Here is an 18,630-nt window from a genome sequence, read left to right on the forward strand (position 1 = left end):
ATTTCAGTAACTAATAAGTCAGTCCTGTCATTGTTAGCCATGTTGATGGGAACAAGGAGAGTTATAGATCGCTTCTGCAGTAGGAATGTACATCATCTTACATACCTATACATCAGAGGTGGGTCTCAGCAGGTTCTGACCAGTTCTGGAGAACCGGTAGCGGAAATTTTGAGTAATTTGGAGAACTGGTAGTAAAAATTCTCACTGGCCCCGCCCCCATCCATTCTCTGCCTCCCAAGTCCCAGCTGATCAGGAGGAAATGAGGATTTTGCAGTAACCTCCCCCTGGAGTCAGGAGGGAATGGAGATTTTGCAGTAACCTTCCCCTGGAGTGGGGAGGGAATGGAGATTTTACAGTATCCTTCCCCTGCCATGCCCACCAAGCCACGCCCACCAAGCCACACCACGCCCACCCTTTAGCCCTGCGCACCCGCCGGTCCCCACCCTTTAGCCTCTGCCTCCCAGCAAGCAGCAAGCAGCAAACAGCCCATTTCAGCTTCAGCCCAGCCTGATTAGCACAAGCAGTTGATTGTTGGTTAGATCAGCCTCCCAACCCTCAGCTGTTTCAGGCTGCAGGGATTGCCATTGCCTATTGCCGCACGGGCCTCCACTGCTTGCTGCAAGGAGGTAAATTGCTGGGAGGCAGATTTTTTTTTTCTTGTGCTAATCAGGCTGTGCTGAAAACGAAAATGAAACTAAAGCACTGTGTGCTGCAACGAGGCAAATTTCTGGGAAGCAGAGGCAGATTTTTTTTTCTTGTTTTCCTCCCCAAAAAAGGTATGTGCATCTTATAGTCCAGAGCATTTATACTCCAAAAAATACAGTACCTGAAAATGACACCTGCTCCTAATTGGAGAAGGTTCAGATGTCACTCTGCATTGCCTGCATTGACAGATCTATGTTTTCCTTTAAATCTTAGGGGTATATGAACTTAGAATAGGACTTTCCCCATTACTACAGGGCTAAACAAGGAGCTAAACAAGGAGCCTCCGGCAAAGTGACTTGGATTAAAAACAATGTTAAAATCTGTCTTATGTCAGGTTTCGAAGTCGTCTCAAATAAATTGCATTTCAAACAAAGTCTTTGAAGGAAAACTCCTATTTATTAAGCACGACATTCTAAAATCCGACTCCATAGAAGCCAACACTGACTTCCAGACCCAAAACCCTCCCTTTCCGTTCCCCACTCCCCTGCACTCATTGGCCATCTTCCAAGTCATTCTACCCCTAATCTACCGCTCCAACTCAAAGGAATTTCCCCCCTCCCATCCCATCTCCTAGGGGATATTATCTCCAGGGAAAATAAGTAGGTGAAAAGTCAAACGTCCCTTTCCAGACGCCTCCGCCTCTCCTTCTTATGTCAGCACTAGAGTAAATGCAGCTTGAAGTGCTGACATCTTATTCTTTTGCTAGTCTATAAAGACTTGATTGTTCTCCCAATCAGGTTGAAATGGATGGGCTGCCTCTTGAGTGTCTCTTTGTCATTTTTCTTTATGCCTCTATATAGTGACCAGATCCCATCATGTTTTGGTTTAGTTTTGGATTTTTTATGATAATACATTCTGAGCTGCCCAGAGACAATTGGAGTCAGGCAGTACTATGAATGAATGAATGAATGAATGAATGAATGAATGAATGAATGAATGAATGAATGAATGAATGAATGAATGACTTGAAATCACAAATGCTGTGGAAATGTTGAACAATAGTAAGGCTGCAGACATAGATGGTGTAGCTGGAGAAGCTGGATGGAGATATGTTAAAGTTCACAAACATTGGTAGAAAAATACTGATAATACATGTTGAAAGAAGTGAAATTGTGTCAACTTGCAAAGCTTTCAAGTTGCCATGAGCAGGAGGGAGGGAGAACTGAAGTGAATTCCATACATTTTTTCTGACCGCAATCAGAAGGAGGGTGTTAGGTTTCACAGGCAGCCAAAGTGGTTAATTGGAGAATGTGATTTATGACATGGCCAGAGAGGAGGGGAGAGACAGGGTCATAGGGGAACGTAAATCTACGTGGGATCAGTCCTAACTGCATCCCAGTATTGCCGGAATGTTGCTCCTAATAAATGACTATATTTCCTTTGAAGTTTGGATCATGGCTCATGAATTAATTAGGGCATCTTTCGGAAACTTGACAAAATTGCTTGTGTAAGAGCATACTTCTGTCCACCTTGTTATAGGAGGGGAAGAGCTGGGTACATCAAGACAAATGTAAAAGTAAGTTAAGTGCAGTAGGAATGAGTTACTTAAAACTTATGGGTGGTAAAGAAAGAAGAATAAGGTGAGAAATAATGAATTGAGCACCTAGTCAATCTGAGCACCTAGCACTGAGCACCTAGTCAATATGTTTTTACTGTATTTTCTTTTTCTTCTCTCATTCCATGAATTTCACTGGCTTGTTCCTCCTTGTTCCTTTTCTGCACTCTTCACAACGTAGCTTATGCCAAAAGGGGAAAGTTATAGTTACGATCACAGAAAGGAATTCAAGTTTACTGTAGTGCTAATGCTGGATTATCTGCTATTACTCCTCAGTATGCTAGTACGGTCTTAGATATTTATAAAGCCCTCTACAGGAAATATATAGGGAAGGGGGGACACCATTGAGTACCACATAAGTAATTTAATTCTGCCATGCATTGTATTCTAATGTTTCTTTTTCCATATCTCTGCCAAGATTCTGGTTAATTATATAATGTTAGTGAACACAAACTAGCTTGGCTTATAAAGCAGAATAAAGCTCTCGAGATGGGTTACTGGGCTCCAAGTCAAACAGACATTTTAAGGTTCAGCTCTTCTCCGAAATGAGATCGAACCTAATGGGGATTAGTCTGAATCTCAAAATACTTGAGGGTTTTCTAATGAAGAGGATTGTTTTATAACAAACAGCTGCCTTGTTTGCTCTGCCTTTTTTCTGATTGCCTTCATACCTTTTTGCTTGTAGTTAAGATGATAAGATAACCTTGATTGTCACCGTTCTTCTGTGAACACACTGGCATGCATTTAAATATGAAATTCTGATACCTGCTTTCAAAAGAAAATATATATATACCGTGTTTCCCCGAAAATAAGACCCTGTCTTGTATTTTTTTGAATCCTGAAATAAGTGCTTGGCCTTATTTTCGGGGAGGTCTTATTATTTTGGGCCGCATGGAGCAAGACGGGGTTCCTCTTGCCGTCTTACCTGATTTCCAGCTCTGTCTCCCTAACCCTAACCAGAGGAAATGGCGGGGACTGCCTGCGCATGTGTTTAAATATTTTCAGGGAGGGCTTATTTTTGGGGACGTCTTATTGGGGGGTTATTTTAGTGCATGCACTCCAAAGCCCAATTGGACTTATTATCAGGGGATGTCTTATTTTAGGGGAAACAGTATATATATATACCCGTACATATGCATGCACACAACACACATGTAAATATTCTGTATGTGTGTGTGTGTGTGTGTGTGTGTGTGTACACTGTATATATACATATACAAATGTATACAAACACACATATACACACACATACACATACATACACACACACATATACATGCATGCATACACACATAGAGTCACAGAAACACACACAGAGACACACACAGACTTATATACATACATATGTGTACACAAATACACATATACACACACACACACACACACACACACACATGCATACATGCATACACACAGAGAGAGTCACAGAAACACACACAGAAACACATACACACAGACTTACATACATACCAGCGGTGAAATCCAGCAGGTTCTGACAGGTTCTGGAGAACCGGTAGCGGAAATTTTGAGAAGTTCAGAGAACTGGCAAATACCACCTCTGGCTAGCCCAGAGGAAGATTTTGCAGTATCCTTCCCCTGGAGTGGGGTGGGAATGGAGATTTTGCAGTATCCTTCCCCTGGAGTGGGGTGGGAATGGAGATTTTGCAGTATTCTTCCCCTGCCATGCCCACCAAGCCACACCCACCAAGCCATGCCCACAGAACCAGTAATAAAAAAAATTGGATTTCACCACTGATACATACAAATGTATATACACACACACATTAAATATAAATATAAATATAAATATAAATATAAATATAAATATAAATATAAATATAAATATAAATATAAATATAAATATATATATAAAATCAGTCTGTTTTGAATACATAATGGAAAAAAGAATCTTGAGAGTTAACAATATGGTCCAAAGCTATTACAGAGTTTTGCTTCGGATACTGTGAAACCTCCTCCCAAAAGGTAACAAGGAAAACTGGTCATGGAGAGGATGTGTAGCATCCCTGATAATTCTGCGGGCCCTGGTCAAGCATCACTGATATGCCATGTCCTGGATAGAAGGGAGTGAACTCCCGATAATACTTTCTGCTGTCCTCACCACTCTCTGCACTGCCTTCCTGTCTGAAACAATAGAACCTCCAAAGCACACAGTGATATAATACGACAGGATGCTTTCAGTCGTCCCTCTATAGAAAGTGGTAAGGACAGCAGAAGGAAGATGTGTTCTTCTTCATAAAGACCTTGTGTGTTTAAACTATTACAGGTAGTATTTTATTCAGATAGTGCTGGCATGAGATGGATAGTGCCATGGCAGATGTCCTTATTTTATCTTGTCCTGTCTTCAGTCCCTGCTGTCTTCAGCACGGTGTTGGAGAATATCTGATATGATGACCTCCTCTGCACTTCCTGCTTTAGGGAGCATGCTTTCATAAACTTCTCAACCTCTTGAAAAAGAGCAACTGCTCCCTTTCAGACCTCCTAAAATGAATGGAAACAAAAAGCAAAGAATCAACAGAGTAGGAGAAGGACAGGCGGAGACTGAGGGTGGAGTCAAGAGAGAAATCAGCCTAGAATCCTTACATTCCCACAAGCAGTCTATTTCCAGCCCCTCTTGAGTTCTGTTGACTCTTATCTAGCACTAATTTAACGCTGACCATTTGTTGACTAAATTGTTGTGTGTAGGCACGCACGAACAATAAATCAACTTAACTGGAATTTAATGTGTAGTCCTGATTCTTTGCACCTGACAATAGTGAGGTAGTAGCAAGAAACATGTAAAGTTACACTTCAAACTGGAGGTGTATATTTATCCGTTGATGTGACTGGTTATTTTCATAGGTGTGGAAAGTGAGTTTCTTCAGCTTTCTTTCTGCTTTGCCCCACAACAACAATCTCAGATAACAGAATAAGTTAAAATGTACAATTTGGGTGTCTGATATAATTATCAACTGAAACATTTAAAAGTGACCTTTCTCCTGTCAAATGTTCTCTTCCAGTGCTGTCAGCTTTAATCAATTATAGGCTGTTGTTTTTTCAGCCTTTAAATAAAGTTTAAATGCAGTGCAGTTTCCACTATCTGCTAGTTATAATTTTTCCATCAGTTTCATTATTCCTTTCCTTTTAAAATGGGGTACTGAGAGGGGTGGGCTTCAAAAATTTTAGCAAGGGGTTCTCTGCCTGGTTGCTGGGTGGGCGTGGCCTAATCGGCCTCCTGCACCACAGCGGGGGGGACATTTTTGCCCTCCCCGAACTTCCGCGTGCGCCCCGCTCTTATCTGTATCCAAAATGGGCCATGTGGGGACTCCTGGGAGGGGGGGGCTGGATGGGCAGAGCCAGCCAGGAGTGGAATTTGGGGGTTCTCCGAACTGCACAGAATTTTAGCTAGAGGTTCTCCCAAACCCTCAGCAACCCATGCCTGGGTACTGATCATTTTTGTGACAGTTCTCCTTCAGACACGAAAGGCTGATTGTAAACCTCTTCTAGGATAACCTCAGACATAACTTTAAATTGCTTAGAAGTAAGGGGGGGTTGTTTATCTCACAATGCCTATGTCCACTTTTTTCCCCCATTTTATTCATGAGCTGATAGCCCAGCTAACAATTTATAAATTTTCTCCTACATTCTCTGGCGGGAAAATGAGGCCTACACAATTCGAAGCCACTTTTCAGGTGTTTCCGCTGGACAAAGGTTTTGCAGTGGGATATTAGATGTTTGTTTTCCACATTTGTGTCGGTCATCCATTGCCTGGTTCCTTCGGAATATTCCAGAATAATTCCATACATAGTTTTGATTAGTTTGATTGTTGATTCTTAATGACCACTTAGATAGCTTCAGGAAGATCTATCCTTAATTTGGTCCTTCAGCATTTCCGAGGCTCCATCTGTCACCACTCTAATTGAGTCCACCTACTTATAATAATTCCATACCTAGTTTTGATTAGTTTGATTGTTGATTCTTAATGACCACTTAGATATTTTCAGGAAGATCTGTCCTTAATCTGGTCCTTCAGCATTTCCGAGGCTCCATCTGTCACCACTCTAATTGAGTCCACCTACTTCGTTACTAATCTTGCCTTTCTCTTGCTTTCCACAATTTAGTCTAATACAGTTTCATATTGACAACAGTAGTGAATATGTTTCAAAATATTTCACTTGTATCTCCTACAGCAGGGGTGTCAAACTCGATTTCATTGAGGGCCGCTGTCAGCACTCCAAACTACATTCGTTCCAGTGCTGACATAAGGAGGAGAAGAGGGGGCAGCTGGCAAGAGGACGCTTGACTTTTCACCTACTTATTTTCCCTGAAGATAATATCCCCTAGGAGATGGGATGGGAGGGGGGACATTCCTGGGAGCTGAAGTAGTAGATATGGGAAGAGTGATTTGGAAGATGGCCAATGAGACGCAGAGAATTGGGGAACGGAAAGGGAAGGTTTGGGGTCAGGAAGTCAGTGTTGTCTATGACGTAGTCGGGAACAGATTGTCATGCTTAATAAATGAAAGATTTCATCTTTGTTTGGAAATGCAATTTATTTGAGACGACACCGAAACTTAACAGCCGCATCAGGGTTGTGTGTGACCTTTGGGGGGGGCGTGGCCAGGGTGGGAGTGACCAGCTTGACGTCATTCATCGAGGCTCCGTTTTTGGCTGTGGTGGCCTCCTTGCAGCCTCTGCCAGCGAAAACGGAGCTCAGAGAGGCTGCGTGCAGCCCGTCTGGGCTCCATTTTCAGCCACAATGGTCTCCTGCCAGTGAAAACAGAGCCCAGGTGAGCTGCACGCAGCCTCCGGAGTCCATTTTTGCTGGCAGCGGGTAATTCCAGGGGGAGCCTGTGGGCGAGATCTAAGTATCCCATGGGCCGGATCCTTACCTTGAGTTTGACACCCTGTTCTACAGGATGTCAATACAAGCACAAAAAATTTCTTGCCTAGCATGGTAATAGTAGCTGAAAGTCTACCATTCTAGAATGTTCTTTCATGCTATACATTATATTAACACACTGCTAAACCTTGTAATTTTTTTACATTTTGTAATTAAGTTGTATTGGATTTTATTACAGCTTTATCTTGGAGGAGGGGGGCAGGTTTTACATTTATCACATCCGCAGTGTAAAATAATTATTTTGTCCCTCTCTCATTTCCTTCTTATTTTTGATACGTGTCTTGAATTGATAAAAAGCACTTGTCTGTCAGTTTGTTTGTTTTTTAAGAAAAAGTGTGAATATTTTATACTTTTATTTTTAGAGTTTAGTGCGTTCCCATAAACTGAAAATATATTCGGAGAACTCATCGTTAATTCGTTATTTTGTAATGGATGGGAATGAATAATAGAAAGCACCTTATTAATTTGTTAGTGCTCTTAGATGCTATGAAAAAAAGCAATTTTTAAAGCAATATTCTGCATCTTAAAATTTGTTTTAATCTTTAACCAGCTGTGTGAATTATTTGCTCTATGCTAAGAATGCTTAAGTGAAAGAAAATGATCTGAGTAAAATGACTGTTGTAAAACCTACTGTGTTGCCTGTTGAAAAATGACAATTCCAGTAATTGATAGTACCTGGATAAATGCTATAAGGACCATCAATCTGTAGGCCTGAATGGACGATTTCCTCTCCCCATACAGATCTTAATCTAATGGGTTGGATCCAAAGATTCCCTTCTTCCAATGGAGGAAGCTTTCCTCTGACAAAGGAAGAGAATGAAGGTAATAATGCTAAATTAAATATAATAAAGGTAACTGTCATGGCTCCAGCTGTACAGGTAGTCCTCGACTTACAACAGTCGTTTAGTGACCGTTCAAAGTTACCGCGGCAGTGAAAAAGAGGGGGCCGATGACCGTTTCTCACACTTACAACCATCAGACTCTTACAACCACACTTGAAGCTGCCAATCGTCACGTGATCAAAATTCAGAGCCACGGTGGCGCAGTGGTTAGAGCGCAGTACTGCAGGCTACTTCTGCTGACTGCCAGCTGCCTGCAATTTGGCAGTTCAAATCTCACCAGGTTCAAGGTTGACTCAGCCTTCCGTCCTTCCGAGGTGGGTAAAATGAGGACCCAGATTGTTGGGGGCAAGAGGCTGACTCTGTAAACCGCTTAGAGAGGGCTGGAAAGCACTGTGAAGCAGTATATAAGTCTAAGTGCTATTCTATTGCTATTGCTTGGCAACTGACTCATATTTATGACAGTTGCAGTGTCCCAGGGGTCTTGTGATCCCTTTTTGCAAACCTTCCGACGAGCAAAAACCAACAGGGAAGCCAGATTCACTTAACAACCATGTTCCTAACGGAACAACTGGAGTGATTCACTTAACCACGGTGGCCAGAAAGGTCGTAAAACGGGGCAAAACTGACTTCACAAATGTCTCACTTAGCAACAGAAATTTTGGGCTCAGTTTGCGGTCGTAAGTCGAAGGACTACCTGTATTCATTTTTTTTTTAGCAGAGTTAGTGCCTGCTTAGAAGACTGTTTTGATTCTGCTGCTTCCTGTCGATTTCGCTGAAGTTCTAAAATTCAACAAAGAAAAATTAGCTTCCCACCCCCACCCCACCCCCTTATTTTATTGGGAATGCAAACCAAGTTTTAATTTGTTTCCTTGTTTTTTTAAGCTTAGCCTTTTGGCCTTAAAGAACCGTGGTGGTGCAGTGGTTAGAATGCAGTATTGCAGGCTAACTCTGCTCGCTGCCAGCAGTTCGATTCTCACTGTGGCTCAAAGTTGACTCAGCCTTCCCTCCTTCCGAAGTCGGTAAAATGAGGAGCCAGATTGTTGGGGGGCAAGACGCTGACTCTGTAAACTGCTTAGAGAGGCCTGTAAAAGCACTGAGAAGCGCTATATAATCTACCCTGTTTCCCCCAAAATAAGACATCCCTTGATAATAAGCCCAATCGGGCTTTTGAGCGCATGGCAATAAGGCCAAGCGCCTATTTCAGGGTGCAAAAAAAAAAATATAAGACAGGGTCTTATTTTTGGAGATATAGTTTATCTAGCAAGCTTTGCTTTCTCAACCGTCTTACATTGTTTTGCTGAGGGATGTATGTTTCCAAAGAGAATATGCTTCTTTTGCTCTTGCTAAAGTTGAAAGCATCGTCATTCAATTTATCTGCCAACGACACCATTTTCCCCATTCTATTGTTTAATTCACAATGGTGTCCTCTAGTGTCAAAATAAATGTCTTGTTATGATTCATAAAGCTACAGCCTGTGGTTGTTTGGTATATTTTTTTAATCGTTATCTAGACATTTTTTTAAAAAAATGTTTCCTATGTGGGGAGGGAAATTAGAAAACCTGAAAAGAAGGAGAGAAATGGGAACACAGCCTTCAATTGTCATCCCTGCCGAAATGAATACCTGTTTTGCATGAAAAAAACATTTCGCTTGAAGGACATCTGGAAGCTTCATCTGGTGCAGAATGCAGCTAAACAGACAATTATGTATGATCATCTTCTTTTAATGACCCCATAATCCCTTGCGGATTGGAATCTGGGCAACTGAATGGAGCTAGCAGGGTGTTTATTAGCCGGATGCCCTTCCTGTCACCAATGCGGAGTTTTGTTTAGTAGATATATTCTCATTGTGCCCAGAGAGAGAAATATCTGCCTCTACCTAGGATAGAACTCACAGCCTCCTGGTTGTTAGGCGAGAGCTCCACCCACCTCTAGGCCACCACACTATTCCTAGACAGACAATTATGTATGTCCCCTAGGAAAATATCTGTTAGTGAGCTACATTGGTTACCAGTTTCCTTCCAGATGCAACTCAAGATGCTGATTTTGATCTTGAAGGAATAGAACCAAGTTATCTGAGGGACCACCTCTTCCCTGTTACAACTACCCATCCCACCAGGTGAGGCAGAAGGCTTGCTGTGGGTACTGTCTCCAAAGGAGTTCCATCTGGTGGGACCCAGGCAGTGTGCCTTTTCTGCTGTGTCCCCTACTCTCTGGAACATCATTAAACCCAAGGTGAGGAGAGCCCCATCTCTGTTAGCCTTCCAGAAGATCCTTAAAACACATTTTTTCACCAGCCTAAGGGAATGCAAGATGGCTGTCTGAGATTAAGTGATCTATGTCCATGTTAGAAATTCTGTTTATATATAGCACCACAGAGCAAACAAAGGCACAGTCACCATGTGCTTTACTGCTCAACTGTTTTTAACTGTAACAAGAAACAGGAAACTGTACTAAGAACAACAGAGCATAGAGTACAGTATATGCCATAGATCCAAACTTGTAAACACTGCCATCTACTGGCTGAATACCACTGTAGTTGTTGCATAAAAAATACATTCCAACAATGAATTCCACCCACATTCTTGGATTTTCTCTTTTTATTTTCCTGTTTATCTGTTAATTTTTTATTTATTTGTTTTTAGATTGTTTTGGAGTTTTTAACCGTTGTGTTGTACAGCTCACCAGACTGATGTGTTTGTGAGCTGGATGGCTGTATAAATATTTATCTATTTATTTATTTTATATTTCCTATTTCTAAATTGCCCCTTTCCATCAGAGATACGCTAAGGTAAATAAATATGTAAATAAAATTCTCATTTCCTAATATCTTTTTTTTTTAATAAAAAAGTTTTTATTTTCTGATCAAACAAGTATACAATATAAACAATCATTCATACTATTTCCTAATATCTTGAAGTAGACCCTTTAAAAAAAACCTTGTGTTTAAAATTGCTATTCACTTTTGGCAATAAAGTTTTCACTATTGCCAAAAGTGAATAGCAATTTTAAATTTGAGTTACTGGACTTTGGAGCCAAAGAGTTTGAGTACAGCCAACCAGATTTCCGCTATGATTCACAGAATTTGCATAATTGTGAGTCCTCTCCCCAATTAGTCTTTTAAAATGAGATTATGATGCATTGCGCCAGATGGATCAATGCCTATATTGTATTGAGTGAAAACCCCTAAATAACTCTACATCCAAGGATTGGTGAACAGCCCTTACAAGCCAAGTGAAAAGTTGATTTTCAAACCTTTGGTTGATTCCAAAGTGAGATAAATATGGGCCTCCATTTCGTCAGCAAACATTGGGGGTTTTTTATCCTTTTAATTTTCCCATTTTTTTAAAAAAAACCCATAGACTAACAGACACATCTATCTACTAGGAAGATGAAAAAATAGATATTAAAGTAGTTGAATGCATTACAGCTGGGCCGGCCTCCAACTCTGAAGCCAAATGTGGTTTCTAGGATCACATTCACATGAGCCGCGAAGGCGCAGTGGTTAGAGTGCAGTACTGCAGGCTACTTTTGCTGCCTGCCGGCTGCCTGCAATTTTACAGTTCAAATCTCACCAGGCTTGAGATTATCTCAGCTTTCCGTCCTTCCGAGGTGGGTAAAATGAGGACCCAAATTGTTGGAGACAATATGCTGACTCTGTAAACCGTTTAGAGAGGGCTGTAAAGCTCTGTAAAGCAGTATATACCGTTTCCCCGAAAATATGACTTACCTTGAAAGTAAGCCCTAGCTTGATTTTTACACGTGTGCCCAATATAAATCCTACCCTCAAAATAAGCCCTAATTAAGATCCCACCCACTCCAAAGTACACGGGTAAAAATTAACCTAGGGTGGGAATGGAGGGGTGGAGCTGCCCTACTACTTACCTTTGGACAGTTGTAGCCCAGCCTCGCATACCCCAACACCTGCCTTGCTGGCCCGAGACTTTCCTGAAGGCCTCTGTAGCTGATAACAAAACTCCGGATCGATCTGGAGCTCTGTTATCAGCTGCAGAGGCCTTCAGGAAAGCCTTGCCGGCTGCAGAAGAAGAAGTTCCTGAAGGCCTCTGACAGCAAAAAGGAGGCTGGGGGTGACGCATGCAAGTGAGGTTAGTCAGTGGATGACATCCCCCAAAAATAAGAAAATGCCAAAAAAAAAATACAAGACAGGGTCTTATTTTCGGGGAAGCACAATGAGTCTAAGTGCTATTGCTTTTTTGTAACCCATAGAATTTTCTCTGATCATCATTGCTGGAAACAGAACTGATACTTTCCCCATAGAAACAAACTGTAGTATAAGCTGGAAAGGAATTAAGTAATAAACAATGAAAAATTCCAAAAGTCGGCCAACCCTGCGAACCTGGAGCGGTTGGCCAAGCTCAAGGAAAACAGAAATGACAAATATTTCAGTAAGGTGACAAATGCCACTCTTGACATAAATGAGGATATGTCCATTTGCATTTATCGGGGTCAATTAAGAGGAACAGGACGTGGTGGCTCAGTGGCTAAGATGCTGAGCTTGTCAACCAAAAGGTTGGCAGTTCAGCTGTTCGAGTCCCTAATGCTGTGTAACGGGCATTTTTGCCCTCCCCAGGCTCCAGAGTTTTTCCTCAAGCCTCTGGGAGGGCAAAAAACAGCCTCCCCAGGCTCCAGAGTCCCTCTGGAGGCTGGAAACGGGCCCATTTCTGGCCTTCCTGAACTTCCAGTAGGCCCATTTTTCTCCCTCCCCGAGCCTCCGTGTGCACCTTGTACTTACCTGCATCCAAAAAGGGGCCACATGGGGACTTCTGGGAGGGGAGGGGTGCGCGGGGCCAGCCAAGAGTGGGATTTGGGGGTTCTCCAAACTGCACAGAATCTTAGCTAGAGGTTCTCCCGAACCCCTGTGAACCCCCAGCAGCCCCACCCCTGAATATACCCATTCATTTTATAATTCTCAGTGTCCCCGACCCCATGTTAATTGGATTCCCTGGCCATAAAAAGTAGCATTCCACCCCTGACATTTATGTGCCAAGGGGCACCAGCTGAACATTAAGAATTCTGTTTTTTCCTTAGCAGTACTAAATATCTGAAGCAGTTACTGGCTGTTGGCTTCCTGTTGTATGATTTTCATTTTCTGCTAGCAGAGATGAGTTCCATGTAGAGCCCATCAGTGAAGAAACGGTCCCAGTTTTGATGGCGTGCACCCCAATTTTCTTGCTATTATGGTTTGGTTCACCAATTGCACAGTGGCAGATAGGACAGCGCTCCAGAGGGTTAACGTCATTGCCCAGAGGATCGTTGGTTGCTCTCTCCCCTCTTTGGAAGAGCTTTATAGCTCCCGCTGCCTTAAGAAAGTTCAAAACATCCTTAAAGATCCATCTCGTCCTGGGCACCTTTTTTTTTTTTTTTTTGAACTATTACCATTTGGCAGACGGTACAGGATAATGAAAAAATGGACAAATAGGCTGAAAAACAGCTTCTACCCCAGGGCAGTAACTATATTGAATTCTACTGTATAGTGCAATATTAATGCAGTATCAGGGGTTTTCAATTCAATTGTACAGAATGTGAAGGATATGTGTTTGTGTTTTAGTTTTATAGTTATAAAGTACAGTGAAGCTGGCATTTAATTTCGTGGTACGAGGTGCAATGACAATAAAGTAAGCTAAACTATTAAAGATTTCCTGGAACAACCAGAGTTCTCTCTCATTTCCACCCAGATGAAATATGGATGGTCTGATTTGAAGGGCTTAGAATGCCACCGGGCCTTCTGAATTTTGTGCTCGCGAAAATAATGTTTACTACAGGTAGTCCTCGATGTACGACCACAATTGAGCCCCACATTTCTGTTGTTCAGTGAGACCTTTGTTAAGTGAGTTTTGCCTCATTTGCCTCACCTCAGAAAGGTGGTTAAACCTTTCTCGCCACAGTTGTTGAGTGAATCCCTGCCGCTGATAATGTCAATGACCCAGTTGCTAAGTGAATCTGGTTTTCCCCCTTTGTCAGAAGGTCACAAACGGGGATCGCGTGATGTTGGGACGCAGCAACGATCATAAATAGGAACCAGTTGCCAAGCATCTGAATTTTGGTCATGTGACCATGGGGATGCTGGACTGGTCATAAGGATGAAAAATGTTGACATCCATGGAGGATGAAGAAATGGACTCATCCTTAGGAAGAGGGGAGGATTAGAAATTCTACAATTCTCCCTTCCAACTCTTAAAATAGATAAATCTACAATATTCTACCTTCTCTTTTATCTCTCCTCCTCCTCCACCACTACAGAATCAGAGGTGGTATTCAGCTGGTTTGGACCAGTTCAGGCAAACCGGTAGTGGAAATCATGGGTAGGCCCATGAACCAGTAGTGGAAATCGTGGGTAGGCCCATGAACCAGTAGTGGAAATCATGGGTGGGCCCGCGAACCGGTAGTGGAAATTGTGGGTGGACCCACGAACCGGTCGTGGAAATCGTGGGTAGGCCCATGAACCAGTAGTGGAAATCGTGGGTGGGCCCGTGAACCGGTAGTGGAAATTGTGGGTGGACCCACGAACTGGTAGTGGAAATTGTGGGTGGGCCCGCGAACCGGTAGTGGAAATCGTGGGTGGGCCCACAAACCGGTAGTGGAAATCATGGGTGGACCCAGAAACCAGTAGTGGAAATAGTGGGTGGACCCGCCCACCTGCCCCGGCTCTATGCCATCCTATTTAGGCATGTTTTTGAAGCCAGGCACATGTGCGGAAGGTGCTTGCACAAGCAAAGCACATGCGCGGAAGGCCAGGCACATGTGCAGAAGAGGCGTGCGCAAAGGGAACATGCGCATGCATGGCAAACTGGTGGTAACAAAGTGTGAAACCCACCGCTCTGCAGAGTGTAGTACAATTCCAACAAAGCAATGGGTTGTAATCAGAAGGAGTTGTGAGTGAGTAGGCAGCTGTAGAGTACATTTTATAAATAAATAAATAAATAAATGTGCCATTTGCATTTATTCAGCCATTTCTGTCCCAAAGGTATTCTTTGCCAATAAGGGTGATGTTTTAGTTCTTCTTTTTTTTTTCTCCAATTAGTAGTTGAATGTTATTTTATGCGTAATGGCAGGTGCAGCATTTAAAAGGTTTAGTAACTGTGAGTGATACCTTTGATGGTTTTCTGTTTTTGACTCTAATTATTCTAAAGTGTCTCTAAAAACATAGGCAAGTTGAAGAAATGGATAGTTTCTTTCTCTTTTGTTGTGATACAATTGACTAGGTCTAGAGTGATAACCAATTCCCAGAAGACAATCTAAATTTAACAGGATAACAGAGTTGGAAGAGAACTTGTAAGTCTTCTAGTCCAACTGTCCTCCTCAAGCAGAAACCCTGCATTAGCAGAGGGATGCAATCAAGTTCAAGTGAGGTACTAATACCACTTTATAAAGCCTTAGTAAGACCACACCTAAAATATTGCATCCAGTTTTGGACACCACACTATTAAAAAAGATGTTGAGATGGTAGAAAGAGTCCCAGAGAAGAGCAACCAAGATGATTAGGGGACTGGAATCTAAAACATACGATGAACGGTTGCAGGAACTGGGCATGGCTAGTCTAGTGAAGAGAAGGACCAGGGAAGACATGATAGCAGTCTTCCAATATTTGAGGGGCTGTTACAGAGAGGAAGGGGTCAACCTGTTCTTCAAAGCACCCAAAGGCCAAGACAAGGAACAATGGATGGAAACTGATCAAGGAGAGATTCAACCTAGAAATAAGGAGAAATGTTCTGACAGGGAGAACAATCAACCAATAGAAGAGAAGCTGCCTTCAGAAATTGTGGGAGCTTCATCACTGGAAGCGTTCAAGAAGAGACTGGACTGCCATCTGTCAGAAATGATGTAGGGTCTCCTGGTTGGGTGGGGGGTTGGACGAGATGACTTACAAGGTCCGTTCCAACTCTGTTAATCTGTTAAATCTGGTATTTCAAGGTATACTTACATACCATTCTCAGAATTTTTGGTTGTGACAATTGTTTGGGGCTTGAAGATGGTGGGCACATCCTTCTGGCTACATGAATACATCCTAGCTGAAGTTCTTCATCTGCTTAGATCCAATTGACAGAATCTTGCCAGACTAAACTTTTACCACTCTTATCTCAATGGATATACTCTGACGAATTATTATCTTAAATTTCTTCTTCTGTCTCCTATCCAGCTCTAGCCTGGATTGTGCCTTCTCTCCACCCACCCTTATGAATATGCTCCCTCCTTCTTGGGAAACCACAGATTCACTGACCACCTGAATGAAGAGTGAACATACATGTCCCAGGATAATATTTCTGGATCCAATCTGGGTTGGTCACTGGGACCAGAGCAGAGGTGGGATTCAGCTGGTTCAGACCGGTTTGGGTGAAACCAGGCGCAATCCCATCCTATATCGCTGTGTTTTTGATGCTGCGAGCGAATTGCCATGTTGTTTGACATTGCATACATGCAGGGATGGTGCGCGCAAGTGAATTGCCGTGTTTTGTGACACCGCATGCATGTGCGGATGGTACGTGCACACTCACATTTCTGGTGCTGGGCAAACTGGTAGCAACCGTATGTGAAGCCCAGCTCTGGACCAGAGGTTTCGTTTTCCAAGCTTTTGGACTCATGCTGGAGTCCATCTTCAGCGAACTTCTCTCTAGCAGAGGATCCCCACACCACCCTCTTCCTCTCTAAGCACCATCTCTCACCATCCCTTTTGTGTGGATTTCCTGGCCATCATTCAAAGTTCTTTGCTACTTCCTTCTTCGGAAATGTTCTTCCAACTTCCCAGCTTAGCTTTTAGAATTCCAAAATACTAAACAGGCCCCTCTCTTTGTAATGATGCAACGTTCTTGATCGAATTCAGATTGGTTCTTGAGTGTTTCCTGTTGGTAAGGCTCTTGACGCAGTGGCTCAGTGGCTTAGACGCTGAGCTTGTCGATCGAAAGGTCGGCAGTTCAGGGGTTCGAATCCCTAGTGCCGTGTAACGGGGGTGAGCTCCCATTACTTGTCCCAGCTTTGGCCAACTTAGCAGTTCGAAAGCAGGTAAAAAATGCAAGTAGAAAAATAGGGACCACCTTTGGTGGGAAGGTAACAGCGTTCCGTGTGCCTTTGGCGTTGAGTCATGCCGGCCACATGACCATGGAGATGTCTTCAGACAGCGCTGGCTCTTCGGCTTTGAAACGGAGATGAGCACCGCCCCCTAGAGTCGGGAACGACTAGCATGTATGTGCGAGGGGAACCTTTATCTTATTGCAGACCAGACTACAATAGAATAAGATTGTCATTGGCCATGTCACGAAAAATGGATCAGTCTGTTGGCCACAGTTCTTTACAAAGACAAAACGGGATGACATATAACCAGATGCTTGTAAATCTTTCACGACCGAGCCTTGATTAAAGAAAACAAACAAATCAAACAATGAATTGTTTTCTTGTTGGCTGAAGCTAATGCTTGGTCCAGACTCAAATCAAAGCATTTTATCATGCTCTTCTACTTCCTTTCATTGCTGACTTGGCAGATGTCAAGATAAGGCCGTATCTGGCAAGACGGGAAAACATTCAAGCCAAATCTTACTAGTGGTTGGTGAAATTCCATCGACCGCTGTCAATGCACGCAGCCATTCAGAAATTAACTAAAATATCTTCTTCTCATCCATCGTGCCATCCGACTTAGAAACAAGTCCCATTACATTCAGTGAGTTTGACTGTCGGGAATGCAGCCAACAAGCCTTACTTAGTTATCAAGGGAAAATCACTGTACATTTTTTTCCCCCACTGACCTATACATCAAGAGTTTTGGGGCTGTTGTTTTCCACCTAAATCAGTTGACAACTTCCTCGGTCCTTGTTTTGCGAGTCGTCGTTTTATTACCAGTGCTGTGGTGACGCAGAGGTTAGAATGCAGTACGGCAAGGATGACTCTGCCCACAGCCTGGAGTTTATGATGGGGCTCAAGGTTGGCTCAGCCTTCTGTCCTTCCGAGGTCGGTAAAATGAGGACCCAGATTGTTGGGGGCAGTATGTAGCATGGAATGGAATGGAATGGAATGGAATGGAATGGAATGGAATGGAATGGAGAATGGAGAATGGAGAATGGAGAATGGAATAATAAGAATAAAGAATAAGAATTAAGAATTAAGAATTAAGAATTAAGAATAAGAATAAGAATAAGAATAAGAATAAGAATAAGAATAAGAATAAGAATAAGAATAAGAATTGGAAAGGAAGGGAAGGGAAGAGAATAAGAATAGAATAGAATAGAATAGAATAGAATAGAATAGAATAGAATAGAATAGAATAGAATAGAATAGAATAGAATAGAATAGTTGGAAAGGACCTTGGAGGTCTTCTAGTCCAACCCCCTGCTTAGGCAGGAAACCCTAAACCATCTCAAACAGTCTATGGAGATTCTCAGTCATTCCAGGTCATGGTTTTCCCAAAGTTGCTTTTTCAAGAGGCCAGTGGATTTTCTTGGTTTTTCTTTGAGGATGTTTCGCTTCTCATCCAAGAAGCTTCTTCATCTTAGAATAGAATAGAATATTGGCCAAGTGTGATTGGAAGGAACACACAAGGAATTTGTCTTCGGTGCAGAAGCTCTCAGCGTACCTAAAAGCTATCAGGGATAAATCATCAGCTTCTTGGATGAGAAGCGAAAAGTC

General features: G+C 42.5%; 1 protein-coding gene across 1 annotated transcript in view; it reads left to right on the forward strand.

Annotated features, from left to right (window-relative positions):
* Nucleotides 1-18,630, forward strand: part of MAGI2 (membrane associated guanylate kinase, WW and PDZ domain containing 2) — a 265,689-nt gene that overhangs the window by 80,034 nt on the left and 167,025 nt on the right. The window contains exon 5 of the mRNA XM_070946864.1: nucleotides 7,901-7,981. Coding sequence (XP_070802965.1) covers nucleotides 7,901-7,981 — 81 coding nt within the window. The remainder of the gene's footprint in view (nucleotides 1-7,900; nucleotides 7,982-18,630) is intronic.

The sequence above is a fragment of the Pituophis catenifer genome, unplaced genomic scaffold (genome assembly GCF_029215685.1).
Source record: "Pituophis catenifer annectens isolate HBS135680 unplaced genomic scaffold, rPitCat1.0.hap2 SCAF_7, whole genome shotgun sequence".
In the NCBI taxonomy this organism is placed as follows: domain Eukaryota; kingdom Metazoa; phylum Chordata; class Lepidosauria; order Squamata; family Colubridae; genus Pituophis; species Pituophis catenifer.